Source organism: Moschus berezovskii, chromosome 6 (assembly GCF_049115385.1).
Source record: "Moschus berezovskii isolate FMDL1 chromosome 6, NW_MosBer_1.0, whole genome shotgun sequence".
In the NCBI taxonomy this organism is placed as follows: Eukaryota; Metazoa; Chordata; class Mammalia; order Artiodactyla; family Moschidae; genus Moschus; species Moschus berezovskii.
Window position 1 is genome coordinate 110,860,054 of NC_142465.1, and position 18,284 is coordinate 110,878,337.

An 18,284-nucleotide genomic window follows, 5' to 3' on the forward strand; every position below is an offset into this window, starting at 1 on the left:
ATGCTCTCCTCCAGGGGATCTTCCCGACCCAGGGATCAAACCCACGTCTCTTGTGTCTCCTGCATTGGCAGGCGGGTTCTTGACCACTAGCACCACCCGAAAAGCCCCTCCCACCCCTGATGCATCTTTATTTGCTGGCCCTGGCCCTCTCATCTAGGAAGAAAGCAGAGCTGCGGAACTGGTTCCCAAACCTCCATTGGTCTGAGCCAACTTGGTTTCCTCTCTCTGACGGACTATGTTGTAAACAGTTGATGGGTCTGGTGATGGACTTTCAGGCAGAGTTAATTGGTGATGATGGCAAGGGTGTTTATAGCTCTGCTAGTAGAAACTTCAGATCTGCTTAACCTCCAGGCACATCAGCTCTGATTTGGTCCCTAACGAGAACTCTCATTTCCTTTTTAAAAATGTATTTGTGTATATATACATATACTGTCTGAGTCACCAGATATATATTTATATATATAGGCTTCCCTGGTGGCTCAGATGGTAAAGAAACTGCCTACTATGTGGGAAACCTGGGTTCGACCCCTGGGTTGGGAAGATCCCCTGGAGGAGGACATGGAAACCCACTCTAGTATTCTTGCCTGGAAAATCCCATGGACAGAGGAGCCTGGCAGGCTACAGTTCATAGGGTCACAAAGAGTCGGACATGACTGAGCAACTAAACACACACACACATATATTTTTATTGAAGTATAGTTGATTTACCGTGTTTTGCCAATCTCTGCTGTACAACAAAGTGATTCAGTTATATAGACATTCTTTTATATATTCTTTTCCATTATGGTTTGTCACGGGATATTGAGTATAATTCCCTGTGCTATACAGTAGGACCTTGTTGGTTATCCATTCTAAATGTAATAGCTGTGATAACCAACCCTAAACTCCCAGTCTGTCCCTCCCTCCCCCACCCCTTGGCAACTGCAAGTCGGGAACTCTGTTTCTTATACTCTGTTATAGACCAAGAGCTTTACATACATCGTCTCTTCTGAAATCCATAACCCCACCTGCCCACTGGTAGGCAGGGTTACCTGTAAGTAGGTGTTACAGGGTTAGCTTCATTCTAGAGATGAGAAAAGTGAGGCCTAGTGAGGCTAAGTGACTAGAACCTATTAGTTGTATGGGGAAGTGAAGTGAAGTGGAATTTGCTCAGTAGTAACCGACTCTTTGTGACCCCTTGGACTATAGCCTACCAGGCTCCTCTGTCCATGGGGAGTCTCCAGGCAAGAATACTGGAGTGGGTTGCCATGCCCTCCTCCAGGGGATCTTCCTGACTAAGGGACTGAACCCACGTCTCCTGCATTGCAGGCAGATTCTTTACCAGCTGAGCCACAAGGGAAGCCCAAGAAGACTGGAGTGTGTAGCCTATCCCTTCTCTAGGGGATCTTTCAGGGCCAGGAATTGAACTGGGGTCTCCACCATTGCAGATGGATTCTTTACCAACTGAGCTACCAGGGAAGCCTAAGATTCAAACCCAAGGGTGCCTGACACCAAGGGCCTGACCTCTTCCTGACCCAACCCTGTCATCGGCACAGAGCACGAGTCTCAAACAGCAGCAGCACCTGAGAACTTGTTAGCAATGTCAGTTCTCAGACTCTAGCCCAGCCCCTGGAATCAGAAACCCTGGGGTGGTGCCCAGCCTCCTGCTTGCTGATCAGCATGCCAGGTGGTTCTGGTGAGCCCTCCAGTTTGAGAACCACCAGGTGGGGCTGCCAGCCCAGCAAAAGGAAAGTGGCCTCAGCCTCCTCACCGACTCCCGATTTGTGGGGCAGGTTCAAGGTGCGTTGGCAGCCATCCCCTATGAGGCCCTCAAACGGGATTTTCTTCGTTGCTGTGTCGTCACCAGGGACCCTGGCAGGCCCTCCTGCGTCAGCCTCCTCCAGCTTTGTTTGGTTGGCCACATCACCCTTTTGCAGAAGTCCCTGACCTTTGTTAGATGTATTATGAGTTCCAACTAACGAAAATAACTCTGTAGCGGATGGGGATATTTTTAATTGAATTGTATGAGACAAGAACTGCAGAAATAACACCCGGGTTCCTCCAGCTCGTGATGGTGGGTGGTTTCATTTTCCATCCTAATCTTGAAACTGGCCCGGCTCTGCCTGGAGCAGAGTCCCACGTGGGCAGTGCACACACCTCTCCCAGCCTTGGCCTGAGCCTCAACTCCCAGGTCTTCACGGTCTCTCCTGGCCAATTAAAAATCCCTGCTGCCATCATCACCTATTTTCAGCTCTCATCCAGTGCCTTTGTCTGCCAGATACTGTCTTGCTATCATTAAAAAAAATAGTGGAGATGACAACATTCATTTTGATCACAGTTGTGTACGACGCTTCATTTTCCTGCAACGCAGACTGACGCCATGCATGGATCAGTGCTAACGAGCAATTTTATGCAAGGTTGTACCTGTTTATACAGATGCAGGGAGCGTCTGTGCTTACCCTTCCCCAGCCCTTGCAAGGCGCTTGCCGCATCTCTGCAGAAACTCACAGGAAAGAGGGCACATCCCCACTTCCCCTGACCCAAGTGGGAGCACCCCTGGGGTTACCCCCTGTTAGCCGCACCTCGCCAGGCAGGTCCAGACATCGCTCCAGGAACAGCCTCATCAGGGCCAGCTGGCTGGGTTCTCATCACTCCCTGGCCTGCACAGGCGGCCGAACAATGGGAAGTGTGTTCACGCCACGCTGCCTCACTGCCCACGGTCTGGAATCCACCGGCCCTTCCCTTGGCAGCCGTGCCCAGAGGTCAGGTCCAGCTGATCTGGGCCACCAGGTCAAGGCCCCAGCCACAGGGCTCCTTCTCCCGCTGACCCCTTCTCCAGCTCATGGCCTGTCGTTCAGGTTGGTCCCATCACTCACTCCGTCATCCACCCCAGGAATGTTTGTTGAGTTCAGATATCCGCTAGGCATGCAGAAATCGACTCTGGGGATCTGGGAGCGTGTGGCCTGGTGGGAGACACCGCAGAGGAACCATGGAGGCTGAGGAAGACTCTCCAAGAGATGGTCATCTAGATGCAGACCTGGAGGTCAGGGGTGGACTGCAGGACGAAGGAGCAGCCTGGGTGAACGGACATGCAATGATTGGAGAGCAAGGCAGCAGGACAGCCAGGATGCCGCAGGGGCAGGGGCGACTGGGAGTGACCAGGGCCGTGCTTTGCTGGGGAACTTGGGTTTCATACAGGGGGTGTGGGAAGCCTTGGAAAAATTATAAGCAGAGGAGTGAGCGACAGGGCCGTGGATGTCCTAGAAGTGTTCTTCCGGAAGATGGTTTGGAGGCAAGGAGGCTGGTCCAGAGGCTACTGAAGTCACAGGTGTGGTGAGATGCTGAGGCCCTGACCCTCAGCAGAGGCCATGGGGAGGGAAGAGGTGGGTGGAGCCCTGAGGCAGGCAGAGGCAGCAGGGCCTGCCGACCAGAGTGGGCAGGAACAGAGGTGGCCGATCTCAGGGAAGAGCCTTCTGGGCTGCTGAGAATTCAGAATGCGTGGTCTTTGCTTCAGACCCCCTGGAGTACTTTGTCCAGGTTATACTAAATAAACACGTTTATACTTTCAGCTTTGAGAAGAAAGAGATGCTGAGTGTGGGGACATTTTATCTGAAGAATTCCTCAAACCAGACATTATCAAATATTTACTCAGGCCAACTTAAAATATTAAATACTTGATAAAACATAAAAGATGTACACCCTGACTTTCCTGCAAAAGTTGCTAACACCACCGGTGGCCTGGTGAAGGCTGCCCAGGGACCGACTCCTGCCCGCAGCAGCCTCCTCTGTGCCTAGTAGCACCGTTTTTTAATGTGGCCTCTTATGAACCCTGTAGATCAACCAAATGAATCCTCGTCCCCCCAGTTCTTCCTTGAGGATGTCGCTCAGATTCTGAGCTGGCCTGGTCCATTCGGGTCCATCCGATTTGTTCCGATTTGGCCCCATCTCTCGCCTGGCCCTCTGCAGGTGCGTCCTGACGGCCCCTGCTTCTCTATGGCTCCTGCCCTTCCCTGCACGTTCATTCCCCCCCAACACCAGAGAAACCATCTCCAAACAAACTGGATTCGTCAGTCCTCTGATGGCACCCTTCTATTTCTTTCCCCTGTATTCAGGAAACCCCCCCAACCTCTGCATCCTATGGGAAGTAAGAGAAGGCAGCATGGGGCGGGTGTGGGGTGACCAGGACAGAGAAAAGTGGAGCGGCACGTGTGTGCAGAAAAGGACACGTCAGCTCCATGTGGGAGCCTCTGTGGCCCTCGGGGGCATCAGGCCTGCTGCTTTGTGGGGCCCAGATTCCTGCCCCGACACTCATGATCCTGGGGATAGGGTGCCCCAGGAGGGCAAGGCCGGATGCGCTGGGGGCCAGGAGGTTAAGCTGACTTGTCACTTGCTTGGGGGTGGGCAGTCTGCTTGGCTACAAACGCTCAGACACTAGAGGGGTGGTGTAAGAGGAGACTCCCAAATGGAACGGAAAGCAGGGAGAAAGCCAGGCCCCTGACAGGCCTTGGAGAGGAAAGGAGGGGAAACTGTGTCAACCGTTTAAACCTCTGACTCCTGGATGCTCAGGGGCTGAGAGGAGAGGCCCTGGGATTTGGAAGCAGGAGGTCTGGGCTCAGCGTCCTCCTGGCCCGAGGCCTTGGACTGCCAGCCGCCGCCGCCCTGGGCCCCAGGTTCTGGCGGTGGGAGGAGGACCCTCAGCCAGCACCTTGCAGGGCTGTCTGGGGGGAGGCAAGGGTGAGGAGGTCCTCCTGGGCTGTGGCAGGAGACCCTGGCATGGGTAAGTCCCTCCTGGTTGGTCTCAGACCCCCAAGTCCCGCCTTTCCTTTAGGGCAGGGTTGTTCAGCCAGCAGGGGGGCTTTGACCTCCTCCCCAGCTCTGGCTGGTGGAGGGAGGTCCGGCCCACCGCCCTCACGGCCCCCTCCCCCGCCCTGGCCTCAGCTGCGTGGTGGACGAGATGGACTTCTCCGCCATGGAGCTGGACGAGGCCCTGCGCAAGTTCCAGGCCCATATCCGCGTGCAGGGCGAGGCCCAGAAGGTGGAGCGGCTCATAGAGGCCTTCAGGTGGGCCCTCCCCAGCCCTCACACATGCTGGGCTTGGGGGAAGTAGGGGGTTGCCAGCCGGGGGCAGGAGTCCCCCACACGCCCAGGGAATGGAGGAAGCAGCTGGGGCTGTGAGCTGAGGACAGGAGTCCCTAGAGGGCTGGTCGCGGCTTGGGGGGCTGGGAGGATGGCAGGAGGGGAGGAGAGAAGCAGGCAGACCTCCGGGGCTCTCTGAGCTGGACCAGCATCTGGCCTCCAGGTGGCCTGCTGGCCCCTCGTGTGTCCCCATCAACCAGCGGGTCTTTCCTGAGCATCAGTCTGAGGCTGGTACTGGTGGGGAGGGGGTGCCTGTGGTCTGTGGGTGGATGACACCTGCCCCGTCCCCTCGGTGGGAATGGGGGCCAAAGTGTGGGGTGATGGGGAGCCCCCCGGGCCTAAGCCCACACTCAGAGAACCGGACACATTCCCGAGTGCCCCCCTGTATGGAGTGTGGGGAGGGCAGGGCCCTCACGCCACACGCGTGTCCCACCGCAGCCAGCGCTACTGCATGTGCAACCCAGAGGTGGTGCAGCAGTTCCACAACCCGGACACCATCTTCATCCTGGCCTTCGCCATCATCCTGCTCAACACCGACATGTACAGCCCCAACATCAAGCCCGACCGCAAGATGATGCTGGAGGACTTTATCCGGAACCTGCGAGGTAGGGGGCTCAGGGGGGCGGGAGCACTGCTCAGAGTCGTTCTGGGAGTCTCAGTCCCCCACGGAAGGCTGTTCCCCGGTGGTCAAGGGCATGGACCAGGAGGTTGCTAGAATGCCGGGCATCGGGGGAGTCCTTCGTGTTCTGACTTTCATTATCGTGTGCCTTCTTTGGCTCTTTCTTCACCCACCGTGCTGGGAACTAGCTTCTTCCTTTTATTAATAGTCTAGAAACACATGCGTCTGAATATTGCATCCGATCATTTCCCCTCTCCTTTTTCTCTGGACTCTTCCTGGAGCTCCTGTTTTTCAGATGTTAGACCTCCTAGTCTGAGCCTCTGATGGCAACTTGCTGTCTGACATCTTTGTCTTCTTGTTTGACTTTCTTGAAGATGGCCCTCAGCTTTCTCCTTCAAATCTCCTGCATAACTTTTCATTTCTGCTGTCACCTTTTTCATTCTCAAGGACGCTTTTCTGCTAAGTGTTGCTCTTCAGAGCATTTTGTTCCTGTTTTGTAGATATCTTCTTATTTATCTCTGAAGATGTGAGTGGTATGTTTTCACTTGTTTGTTTGGTTCAGTTTCTCCTTGCTTTCTTCTAAGTTCCTTTTCCAGTTTTCCCCATATTTTTCCTCTCTTATGTTGGAGACTTTCCATACACAGTTGATGAAACTTGGTTGTCCATCCGCATTTAGCAGTGAGCCACTAAAAGGCTGATTAAAACTCCAAGTGTGCGTGGGGTTGCCAACTGGCGGGCTTTCTCATGTCGACATTTCATTAAGCTGTTTCACTGGGAGAAGTGGCTGCAGTGTCTTTAGATATTTTCCCTTGTGCTGCTCAATCCCTCAGAAGAGAACTATCCAGTCTGGGGCCCAGAGCAGGTGAGTCTCTCCGCCACCACTCTGAGAGCTCCGTGGGAGGTGGGCTTGCGGGGTCTCCTGACACACAGACATTGGCCCCACCCCCGTTTCCAGGACAGACCCTCACTCTTAGTTGTGCCTAGGGTTAGTTGCGCAGTCGTGTCCGACTCTTCGCAATCCCGTGGACTGTAGCCCCCACGGCCCCTCTGTCCGTAGGATTTCCCAGGTAAGAATACTGGAGGGGGTTGCCATTTCCTTCTCCAACTGGTTGTGCTTGGGGTCCACCAGCCCAGAGTTCCTGGTTCATCCCTTCCAAAGAATGAAGGCTTGGAGTGGAGGAAGGGGCGGGGATGTCTGTCTGCTGCTGCTGCTGCTGCTGCTAAGTCACTTCAGTCGTGTCCGACTCTGTGTGACCCCATAGAGAGAAGCCCACCAGGGACCCCCGTCCCTGGGATTCTCCAGGCAAGAACACTGGAGTGGGTTGCCATTTCCTTCTCCAATGTGTGAAAGTGAAAAGTGAAAGTGAAGTCGCTCCGTCGTGTCTGACCCTTAGCGACCCCATGGACTGCAGCCTACCAGGCTCCTCCGTCCATGGGATTTTCTAGGCAAGAGTACTGGAGTGGCTTGCCATTGCCTTCTCCGCGGGGATGTCTAACTGCCTTTCATTCTAGTTTTCAACTGATCGTCCTGTTTCGAGCCCACCTTCACCGCCAGGGCTCCGCCAGCCCCAGGGCCCTGCGTGGTTCTGAGCCTTCTAGTCCCTCTGCCGGTTTCCGTTTCCACTTTCCCAGGTTTGCTGACGCATGTGCGCACTCACCCACTTTCGGGTCCCCTGTGCCCCTGCCTCTTCCTCCATCTCTGCCGATTCCTTTTTCCGGGGCGTTCAGAAGGAGCAGAGGTGTGCAACCTGCCATCTCTACCTGGGAGCCCCGTGTGCTCAGTCCCTGCCCTGCTCCTCTTGGCCGCAGCCTGGTTTCTTCCAGGGGCCCTGGGGGGTGCTTCTTCGTTCATCTGCCCAATTCAGAACCAAGCCCAGATGTGGAAGACACGGGGTCAATCCAGAGAGTCTCTCATAGAAGGTGTAATGTCCTCTCAACACTTAAGAAAACTGCTTGGAGAGCACTTGCCCAAGATGTTTTATTTTTCACTTTTCCCTATTGAAAAGGAGTGTATAATCGTTTAAAGAAGATTTAGAAAAAGTAGAAAGAAGATTTTGTTTATTGCTTCTGTTTCTACCTCCCAGGGAAAGTTGTTTTCATGTTGGTGTACTTCCTGCTGGTGTTTTTTGTCACCAGAGTCTGATCATGACCATGAAGTGGGGGATGGGTGGTGGTCTTGTTACTACATCACTGGAGGGGTTGCCCTGCTCTCCTTCACTTAATGTCCCGCCCCTCCCTGTGCTCCCAGCAAGGAGGGGATCTTCTCACCGTTTGACAACTAATCACTGAGCTCCCTATGGAGGGGAGGGGAGGGCCTGAAAGAGACAAGACAGCATGCGGGCAGGGCCCTCATGGTGGGGCCAGAGTGGGAGATCGTAGGAGGAGCAAAGGCAGGAGCCTGGAGGCTGTGATCAGAGATGAGGAGGAGGCCTGGGAGGTAGGAGCCAAGACTGTGGCTGTGGGGCACCTGGAGGTGGGGCTGGGACACGTGCTGAGCCCTCGTGCAGTAGGTGCTCTGGCCAGGGAGGTCACCTCTAATTTAGAAGGGATGTGGAGCCAACCACTGAAGGCTTTGGAGCAGGGACAGGGCCAAATCAAGGCCACCCTTGGGTAGCATCACTCAGGTAGCAGGCTTCCCCTCTCTGGCTCCAGCCCCTGACCCCCCTGACCCCCTCCCTTCTCCACTCCTCATCCCTAGGTGTGGATGATGGTGCCGACATCCCCAGGGAGCTGGTGGTCGGCATCTACGAGAGGATTCAGCAGAAGGAGCTCAAGTCCAACGAGGACCACGTCACGTACGTCACCAAGGTGGAGAAGTCCATCGTGGGCATGAAGACTGTAAGTGTCCACCGTGGGGTCACAGTGCTCAGCTGGCAGGGGGCTGGAAGGCTGGAAGTGGAAGGGGCGAGGGATCACCTGCCCCCACCTTGGGCCACAGAGCCCCTGTCTCCAGCTCCTTCCCTTTCTTTCTTGCACCCTCTTCCTTCCACCTGCCTATCTCCTCATCGCTGCCTTGACCAGCTCCTGCAGTGGGAGGGGTGGAAGTGAGGTGCTGGGAAAGACTGCTCAGGCTCTTGGGTTGAAGCCTCTGGAAGGCCAGATAGGGAGGTTGGGGTGGAACAGACCCTGGGCATCCTGGATAATCTGCTGAAGAGAAGGAAGGACATGGGCTACAGCAGGCTCTTGATGTGGGGTCTCAGACCCTTGGGGTGCCCCTGAGCTGTGGCCCTGGGTCACAGTTTCTCCAAGTTTCCAGTGGTTTTTAAGGGCAGTCCTCTCTAGGTGTCCACAGAAGCTCCGTTTACCGCAGACATAAAGGTCTGGCCTCCATCTCTAACCTTGATCTCTCTGGTTCCTTCTCCCCAGTGGCTGGCTCAGGGGGCAGTTTGGGGACCTTTCTGGAGGCTCTGTGCTGGACCCCTCCACCCACTCATGCGGGGTCAGCCTTTCCTGGCTAGAGCCCTTCATCCTGAAGTCTCAGCCTCTGTCAGGCTTGCGGATGGCCCCCAGGAGCTGGTTCACACACTAGAGCACGTTCCCAGTGTCCCCGGGACCCCCTCCCTGCCTTGCACACTTGTGTCTGGGTGTGCAGTAGAGAGAAGCGCAGCCCAGAATGTGGGGGTGCCCTCGAGGAGGCCTCAGAGGGAGAGGGGTGCACAGTGATGGGACTTGAACGATCCAGAGGCTCTTTTTTAAAAAAATGTTTATTTATTTATTTTTGCCCCTGATGGGTCTTTACTGCTGTGGGGGCTCTTCTCTAGTTGTGGGGCACGGGGGCTCCCCCTTGTTGTGGAGCCTGGATTCTCGGGTGTGCGGGCTTCGATAGTTTCAGTGCATGGGCTTCATTGCTCCACAACCTGTGGGATCTTCCCAGATCAAGGATCAAACCTGTGTCCCCTGAGTTGGCAGGTGGATTCTTTCCCACTGTGCCACCAGGGAAGCCCCGGAGACTCTATTCAATGTCCTTTCTCCGCCTTTTATCCTCTGACTTCCTCCCAGCATCGTGAACCCCTCTTGCCTAGCCCTGATCTCCAAGGAGTGCGAGGAAGCGGGGAGAGCCGCGGGGAGGAGAGGGGAGGGTCAGGGTCAAACCGGGCCTGCATCTGCTCTTCTGGAGCCGGTGCTGGGGGTGGCGGCCGCGATCATGGCCCCCCGCCCCCGCTGAGCACTGTGCGCCCCCCAGGTTCTCTCCGTGCCGCATCGCCGCCTGGTCTGCTGCAGCCGACTCTTCGAGGTGACGGACGTGAACAAGCTGCAGAAGCAGGCCGCGCACCAGAGGGAGGTGTTCCTGTTCAATGACCTGCTGGTGGTGAGCGGGGAGCCGAGCGGGCAGGGGCTCAGGGACCACCCCCCAGGATGCTGCACACCCGGCAGCTGATTTCCACAGCCTGGGGTGCGAGGTGGCCCGGGCAGACAGGATCATTCCTACTCGAGGGTATGAAGCCAAGGCCCAGAGAGTTTATCTGCTCGGGCTTCCCAGTCCTGGTGGGAATGGACTAGGTCCCAGAGCGTCTGCCTCCCCGTTATGATGAGAAACCTGGGGCTGGAGGGTACAGGGCTGCACGTCCGTCTGTCCCGCAGCCTGGGAGGTGCAGGGGGTCTGAGAGTGGCTGGTACTGTCCCTGGCATGTGTGTGTGTGTGCGTGCACGTGGGTGCAGCTGCGTGTGCATGTCTGTATATCTGTGGGGCATTCAGCTTCCTCTTTGAACACAGAGCATGCGTGCTAAGTCTCTTCAGTTATGTCTGATTCTGTGTGACTCTATGGACTTAGCCCACCAGGCCCCTCTGTCCATGGGATTCTCCAGGCAAGAATACTGGAGTGGGCTGCCATGCCCTCCTCCAGGGGATCTTCCTGATCCCAGGATGGAACCCGAGTCGCTTAGGTCTCCTGTGTTGGTAGGTGGGTTCTTTACCACTAGCGCCACCTGGGAAGCCCTTTGAACACAGGCATCCGTACAGTGAACATTTAGTGAGTGTCAGTTGTGTCCCGGGCGTTGTTCTAAGAGCTAGAAAGCAGGGGTGAAGGGGATCTGATCTCTGTCTCCTCTCCATCCCCCCCGCCCTCTCCATTTATGACTCGTCCTGGCACTGCCCCTAACCTTGTCCCACATCTGACGGTCGCACCCGAGGTCCACCTCCAAAGAGCAGCGGAGTCAGCCCACCCGCCCATGGGCCTCACCTCCCTCCCCGCCTCTCCTCCATACCCCCCGCCCCACCAGCGGTCTCCCGAGGCCGGGTTCCTTCCGTCTCAGACCCTGACTTTGCTGCTCATCGTCTGCTTGAAAAGCTCCCAGACCTTGCATGACCCCCTCTCTCCGCTCATTCAGTGCAGATGTCCCCCCTCCTCAAAGGTGGCCTGCCCACTCACTGTCCAGTCCTTACACTACTTCGTCCTCAAAACACATACCGGGAACTTCCTGGCGGTCCAGCGGTTGAGACGCTGCACTGCCCCGTGAAGAAAAAAGGTACCAGTTTCTGCCGTCACCTGTGTATGCATTTCTTCACTGCCTTTTGGCTTGTTATGCGTTAATGGGCCGACCCATTGATTGACTTACGGATCCCAAGGGTCCTCCTCCTGCAACCCTGGCATCCCGAGGCCGAGAGTTTTCTTCTTTCATTTTGTTTTTGTTTGTTAGAAATGGTGGTCAGGGAAGGGGTCTCTAAGGAGGCCGTATTTGAGTCAAGATCTAAGTGAGGAGGAGCTTCCCAGGTGGCGCTAGTGGTAAAGAACCTGCCTGCCAACACAGGAGACTTAAGAGAGCCGGGTGCCCTCCCTGGGATGGGAAGATTCCCCTGAGTGAGGGCATGCAACCCATTCCAGTACTCTTGCCTGGAGACGTCCAAGGACAGAGGAGCCTGGAGGGCTACAGTCCGTGGGTTCGCACAGAGTCGGATGTGACTGAAACAGCTTAGCACAGCACTAAGGGAGGAGAGTACCTGACCACGCCGGAAGCTGCAAGGAAACATTAGGTGAGGAGACCCACAGTGGGCCCCCCTGCCCTGTTCAAGCAGCAGAAAGGACGGCGTGGCCTGAGCAGAGCAGGGACCAGATGAGGTGGGGGTTTCAGACCAGGCCGGGAGGCCGGGCTGGCTGTTAGATGCAGTGGGAAGGGCCGCTGGACGGTTTCATGCAGCGTATTGTGTGTGTGTGTATGTGTGCACGCGTGTGTGTACACGTGTGTGTGAATGGATCCTAAGCGTATAAGTCTGCCTGGGCGTGCCTGTCCTTTTCTGTGTATTCACTTGTATTCACCAGAGCCCCTGGGTGTCTGCCCATCCAGGTGTGTGAGGCATGTTTATCACACGAGCGCACACCCGTCAGTGCACGTCTGTCTCCCTCTCTTGGACAGATTCTCAAACTCTGCCCCAAGAAGAAGAGCTCCTCCACGTACACCTTCTGCAGGTCCGTGGGACTGCTGGGCATGCAGTTCCACCTCTTTGAGAACGAGTGTAAGTCTCGCCTGTGGATGTGGCTGGAGGAGGGGCAGGCCCCCCAGGGGGAGGGGGAGGGGAAGGCACCCCAGGGGGAGGGGGAGGTGCAGGCACCCAAGGGGAGGGGGAGGGGCAGGCACCCCAGGGCTCGGGCCTCATCTGCGACTGCTCACGGCCCGTGGTGGCTGGGGTCTGGCTTCCAGATTATTCTCACGGCATCACCCTGGTGACCCCGCTCTCGGGCTCCGAGAAGAAGCAGGTGCTGCATTTCTGTGCCCTGGGCTTGGACGAGATGCAGAAGTTTGTGGAAGACCTGAAGGAGTCCATCGCCGAGGTGACAGAGCTGGAGCAGATCCGGATAGAGTGTAAGGACGCGTCACCCCAGACCGCTGGGTGGCCTGGCTCCGGGAGTAGGGTTGCTCGTAGACACCCCTCTGTGGAGTGAGTGTGGGTGAGCAGGGCCTCTCTGCCTTCCCGAGCCCTCCCCGCCCCCTGCCCCACTGTGCCATCACGGCTGATGGAGGCTTCACAGTTAAACCGAGGTATGCAAGGGTGTGTGCACGTGTAGCCAGGCTGTGGGGCTCTCTGAGGGCCTCTCGGCCACAGAACTCCACTGGGTTTGAGCAGGACCAGGGAGCGAGCCGGCCCTAAAAACAGGCATGCACACCAAGGCGTTCCGGGCAGATTCGGACCCAATCTCCCTGGACAGCCTCCTCCCTGATCCAGTTCAGATCCCCACATCACAGCTGGTTGTTTCCTGTCTTTCATGCCTTTTAACCTGTAAGGGTCCCCCCCACTTAATTTTTTCATAACGTCGTCTTCCTGAAGAGTCCTGACTGGCTCTCTGACTGCCCCTCGCCTCAGAGCTGTCTTCCCGTCCTCCAAGGAGCCTGTTCTCGGGTGCTCTTATTGCTGTCACTCAGGCGTTGTAGACAATCTTGGAGCCTCGTCATCCATCCGGGGGGTTTACCGGTGGCTTCCGGGTTCAGGACAAGAGCAGTGACAACCTGCAGTCTCTGCCCACCTGCATGCTTTCTGTCAAGAAGCATTGCGGCATCTTCAGAGAGCCTTTAAAGGAAAATTAAATAAGAATGGATTCAGAAACTCTAACAGAAAATAAAGAGACTCCAGGTCTGCCTTGCTTGGCCACTTAGTTGAAAAGTAGTTCTAAATTGGTCTAAACCCCTTAGGCAGGAGGAAAGGCAGTGAGAGCTTTGAGCAGGGTGCCAGTGTGCCAGGCGATAATGTTTCACGAGCATCCTTGGAGCTCCTACTGTGTGCCTGGTGGTTTGTTTAGGTGTTCCCGGAGGGAGGCTACAAGGACTCATGGTCTTACAGATGAGACAGAGCAGTTTAGGGATGTGTTTATGGTGCATATTAGAAGCGGATGACCTGACAGTTGCACTGGAGTCTGATTCTGAGGTTCATGTACTTTCCAGTCTGAAAATGAGAGGCTAGTTTCTGTCTCTAATTTCCTAAGACAGCAATGAAATCAGGTTAAAACAAAAAACTCTCCTGACCAGCGCATATAACTTAACTCATTAATGCCTGGTGCAGGGAGGGTGTAAATTCCCTTTCTGCTGTAGGTGGGCTGTGTGACTTCAGGGGCATAACAGACTCTTTTCAATGCCATCTTAGCTATTGGTCTAGAACATTCTCAAGGACACACCCTCACCTTGTCAGAATGTCAGAATGTCCCAGATGCTGCTGGAGAGTCCAGCACCCAAGGCAGGCACCAGTCTGGCTGCGCATGGCCGCTTTCCCCATCAGCCTGGGAGGAGTGTACCTGCCCCGCTGAGAACAAAGGGGTTGATAGCGCCAGGATCTGGGTGCTAAGGGTGAATATCCTCTCCTGCTGTCTAGAGGTTGAGGGAATGGGGGAGGGCTCACATCCGCTCCTGCTCTTCGGCGGAGAGAAAGGGAAGAAAGCTGAGCAAAGAGGAGGGGTTGCTCAGGAAGGCCGGGAGGAAAGAAAAGAGAAAAAGGAAACAACAACCAGCGCTCCTGTTTACCGAGCCCTTACTGTGTGCCTGGCCCTGGGCTGAATGCCGCGCCTGTCGAATGATTTAATTCTTGTCACATCTTTCCAGCTGCTGAGTAGTAGTATCTTCATTTTGCAGATAAGGAAACTGAGTCTAACAGAACTTAAGGAAGTGGTCCCAAATTCACGTGGTCCGCTACAAAACGAGCCTGGCACCCAGGTTCCTTGGGCCCCTTGCTGATTTCTCCAAAGCCAAGGCGGTCCCTCTGGGGAGAGAGGAGCAACTCTCGGTTTAGTAAAATTATTGAGTATTGACTGATGGTGTGGTTCAGGCAGTCGGCACAAATGGTTCTGGTTTGGGATTTGCAAGCAGGTGTCCCCAGATTACAGACAACTAGTTGCTAGAGTGCATGCGTGTTCAGTCGTGTCTGACTCTTTGTGAATCCCTGGACTATAGACTGCCAGGCTCCTCTGTCCATGGCATTCTTCAGGCAAGAATACTGGAATAGGTTGCCATTCCCTTCTCTGGGGGAAATCCCGACTCTGGGATTGAACCCATGTCTCCTTTGGCAGATAGATTCTTTACCACTGGTACCACCTGGGAAGCCCCCTGCTGCTGCTGCTGCTGCTGCTAAGTCACTTCAGTCGTGTCCGACTCTGTGTGACCCCATAGACGGCAGCCACCAGGCACAGAGAGGCAGAAAATGGAACCCAAGAGAGTAGCTCTAACACAGGGAACTTTAGTGATGTCTCCTGGAAAAGAGGAACTGAGGAGGGATGTAATAACAGCTGTCGAATCCCCAAGGAGGGTAAATGGCCTTTCTCCAGCACCACTGAGGACAGACAGGAAGGAATCAGTTTTTAGTCTAGAGAGAGGAATTAAAGCTGAGTAGCAGGCAGACCAACTCAATGGACATGAGTCTGAGCAAACTCCAGGAGATGGTGAAGGACAGGGAAGCCTGGTGTGCTGCAGTCCATGGGGTCACAAAGAATCGGACACCACTGAGCGACTGAACAACTCAAAAGCAAAGCAGACAGACATCCGCCGGAGCCTCAGCGGCTGGGTACTCCCTTCTCAGGGGAGCTCGGCCGGGTGACACGGTGGGCGGACAGGATGGCTTCAGTGGTGGTGAGGCGCTAGCTACACCATATGAGCCTTCCATGTCGTCCTAGGAGCTGATGTGGGTTAAGCTCCTGACAAGCCTGAGTGCCTTGATGTCTTTGCTCCTGCGACCCTCTTAACGATCCTATGAAGTAGACACTGTTGTCCCCGTAAGAGAGGCACAGAGAGGTTAAGTAACCCACCTGAAGCCACACAGCCAGGCAGCATCGGAGCCAAGATGCAGAGCCGGGTGGTCGCCCCCTCTTGTCAACCTTGTCCCCCTCCTCTCGGGCTGTCAGAGCAGGGGCTGGCATGCCCGCCGCTGGAGAGGGAATGAGGCTCCAGCGGGCACTGAACCTGCCGTGAAGTGGGGAAGTGGGTGCCGTGTCCGGGAGCCCCTCCCCCCTCCCCCGCTTCCCCCACTCTCCCCCCATCCCTTCTCACCCTTCTGTGTGCTGGAGTCCAGGTTTCTCTCTGTTCACGAGCTTCTCCATTTCCCAGGGGAGCTGGAGAAGCAGCAAGGAACAAAGACTCTCTCCTTCAAGGCTGGGGGAGCCCAGGGAGACCCGCAATCCAAGCAAGGATCGCCCACAGGTGAGTTCCAGACCTGGGGCCCCGCCTGCGTGGGGGCCCCGCCCACACCCCAGCCTTGGGGTCCTGGGGGATTCGGGCGAGGGAGGTGCTGCTTTGCATGGCCCAGCCTCCTGGGGCCTCAGCAGTGGGAGTGGGTGGGAGGCGAGAGAGAGACGTGTCCACTGACAAAGGTCACTGTCCCCCTGGAGATGTTGGGACCCTGGGCCCCTTGCTCTCTGCAGACGCTGGTGTGTGGGGTGGGGGCATCTGCAGCCGGGAGCAGGTAAGAAAGGTGGACGGAAGGGTCTGGAAATCTTGGTCTGCCTCCTCCAGACCTTTCCCTAAGGGGCCACCAGCACTTTCTCATCCCAGGCCTGAGTCAGCCTCCTGAAACCCACACGAACCCTCAAACCCAGTGTCTCAGATGGTTTCTCCAAGTTGAATTATTCACTCCAGATGAATTCAGCCAGCTTCGGATTTCCTGTCACCTTTGGCTATGTTCTGTAGACCTCTTCCTCCCTTCCCTTGGCCCCACTCCTACTTTTCTACCTCTGGCTTCTTCCCTTCCCCCAACTTGCAGGGAGAAGACGTGCCCCCAAAGAAAAAAGAATCAAAAGGAGAGGTGGCATGAGAATTAAATCCCAGCCCAACAAATCCTAGCAAACCATCCGGGACTCTTCACTAATTAATTAATTCAGTCATTCATCCTTACAGTAATAAACTCTTATTGAGTACCTGCTGTGTGCCTCAGGCCAAGCCCTGGGAAACCAGGGTCCCAGCAGGACGTCAGTTTGAGCTGAGCCTCCAGTGGGCTCCATGCTGATCCCAAACCCCCCTGGTTATGGCCATGGCGCCGAGATGCTGTGACAGCATCACGGGACTGGCCCCACCAGCTGGGAGATGAGATTGGTTTTTGCTCACGGAGACCCTCACTGTGATGTCTCCTCTGTGTGTGGGTCTGACCCGCCACCATGAGTTCCTAATTCTCCACCTGCCCTGTTGTCAGCCAGCCCCTTTATGTCTGAGGTCACAGCACACACCTGTTTACACAGCTGTTTAAACCCTGGAGTCAACCTCAGCTGTGGCTGATTCCCAAATGCCCTGCCCCACTCTCTGCAGCACAGCCCGTCTCCAGGGGTAGCTGCAGCCCCCGGCCTCCCCCCAACAACGTGCATCTCCAGGGCCTCATCCATTAGCTCCCTCCCCAGCGGGGTCCTTGGTTCCAAACATTGGCCCAGCTTCCTCTTGTGTTACAGAAAGCAGAGGGGTGGGCAGCGCAGGGAGTGGGTGCCCTCTCAGGGATGCGAGAAATCAGAGGGCCCTGGCAGAGGGCTCTAGGAGGTTGCTGGGGGTGGAGGGAGTCAGGGGTGACTGAGTTGGAAGAAGTCCTCCAGCTGTCCCTGGGGGTACACAGGGTGTGCCAGGCCCATCAGAAAGCCCTCATATATATTAACACATATATGTGAAATCTAAAAATAAAAATGGTATAGATGATCTTATTTGCAAAGTAGAAATAGAGACACAGATGTAGAGAACAAATGTATGGATACCAAGGCAGGAAGGAGGGGTGGGATGAATTGGGAGAATGGGACTGACATATATACACTACTCTGTTTAATAGAGATAACTAATGAGAGCTTACTGTACAGCCCAGGGAATTCTGCTCAGGGCTCTGTTGTGACCTGAATGGGAAAGAAATCCAAAAAAAGAGGGCATGTATATATACGTATGGGGCTTTCCAGGTGGTTCAGTGGTGAAGAATTCACCTGCCAAGACAGGAGACACAAGAGATGCAGGTTCGATCCCTGGGTTGGAAGATCCCCTGGAGGAGGAAATGGCAACCCACTCCAGTATTCTTGCCTGGAGGATCCCATGGACAGAGGAGCCTGGCGGGCTATATTTCGTGGGGTCACGAAGAGTTGGACATGACTGAGTGACTGAGCAGCAGCAGCAGCAGCAGCGTGTATACATATGGGCGATTCACTTTGCTGCAGAAACTAACACAGCGTTGTAAAGCTGTACTCCAATAAAAATTAATGGAAAAGAAAGCCCTCATAGATAGGAATTCTCTGGCGGTCCAGTGGTCCGCACTTCTAAGGCAGGGGTCACAGGTTTGTTCCCTGGGTTAGGGAACTAAGAACTTACACGTTGAGGGGCTCGACCAAAAAAAAAAAAATGTTTTAAAAAAAGAATTTCCTGGTAGCAATCACAGACTGCTCTTACCTGTGCCAGTCTCTGCCCTGGGGTGCATGCAGCTCAGTGAATCCTCAGCATTCAGCTCGGTAGCAGGAACAAGAAAGGAATGGGGCCCCTCCCTCACGGAGTCAATGCCACAGACACTCAGGAGCCCCCGGGAGCCGAGAACCAAGGCCTCCTCACAGCTACTCTGCACAGTCCATCCGGGGCTCTGATAAGGGTAAAGGAGATTCGACAATATCCAGTAAGGAAAAAAATGGGCCCA

At 55.3% G+C, this 18,284-nt stretch overlaps 1 protein-coding gene across 3 annotated transcripts in view; it reads left to right on the forward strand.

Moving 5' to 3' along the window:
• IQSEC3 (IQ motif and Sec7 domain ArfGEF 3) overlaps positions 1–18,284 on the forward strand; it is an 86,154-nt gene that overhangs the window by 63,954 nt on the left and 3,916 nt on the right. For all 3 annotated transcript variants that reach the window (XM_055395438.2, XM_088836760.1, XM_088836761.1), the window contains 7 exons: positions 4,918–5,040; positions 5,554–5,720; positions 8,433–8,572; positions 9,918–10,043; positions 12,086–12,185; positions 12,371–12,532; positions 15,752–15,844. In XM_055395438.2, coding sequence (XP_055251413.2) covers positions 4,918–5,040; positions 5,554–5,720; positions 8,433–8,572; positions 9,918–10,043; positions 12,086–12,185; positions 12,371–12,532; positions 15,752–15,844 — 911 coding nt within the window. The remainder of the gene's footprint in view (positions 1–4,917; positions 5,041–5,553; positions 5,721–8,432; positions 8,573–9,917; positions 10,044–12,085; positions 12,186–12,370; positions 12,533–15,751; positions 15,845–18,284) is intronic.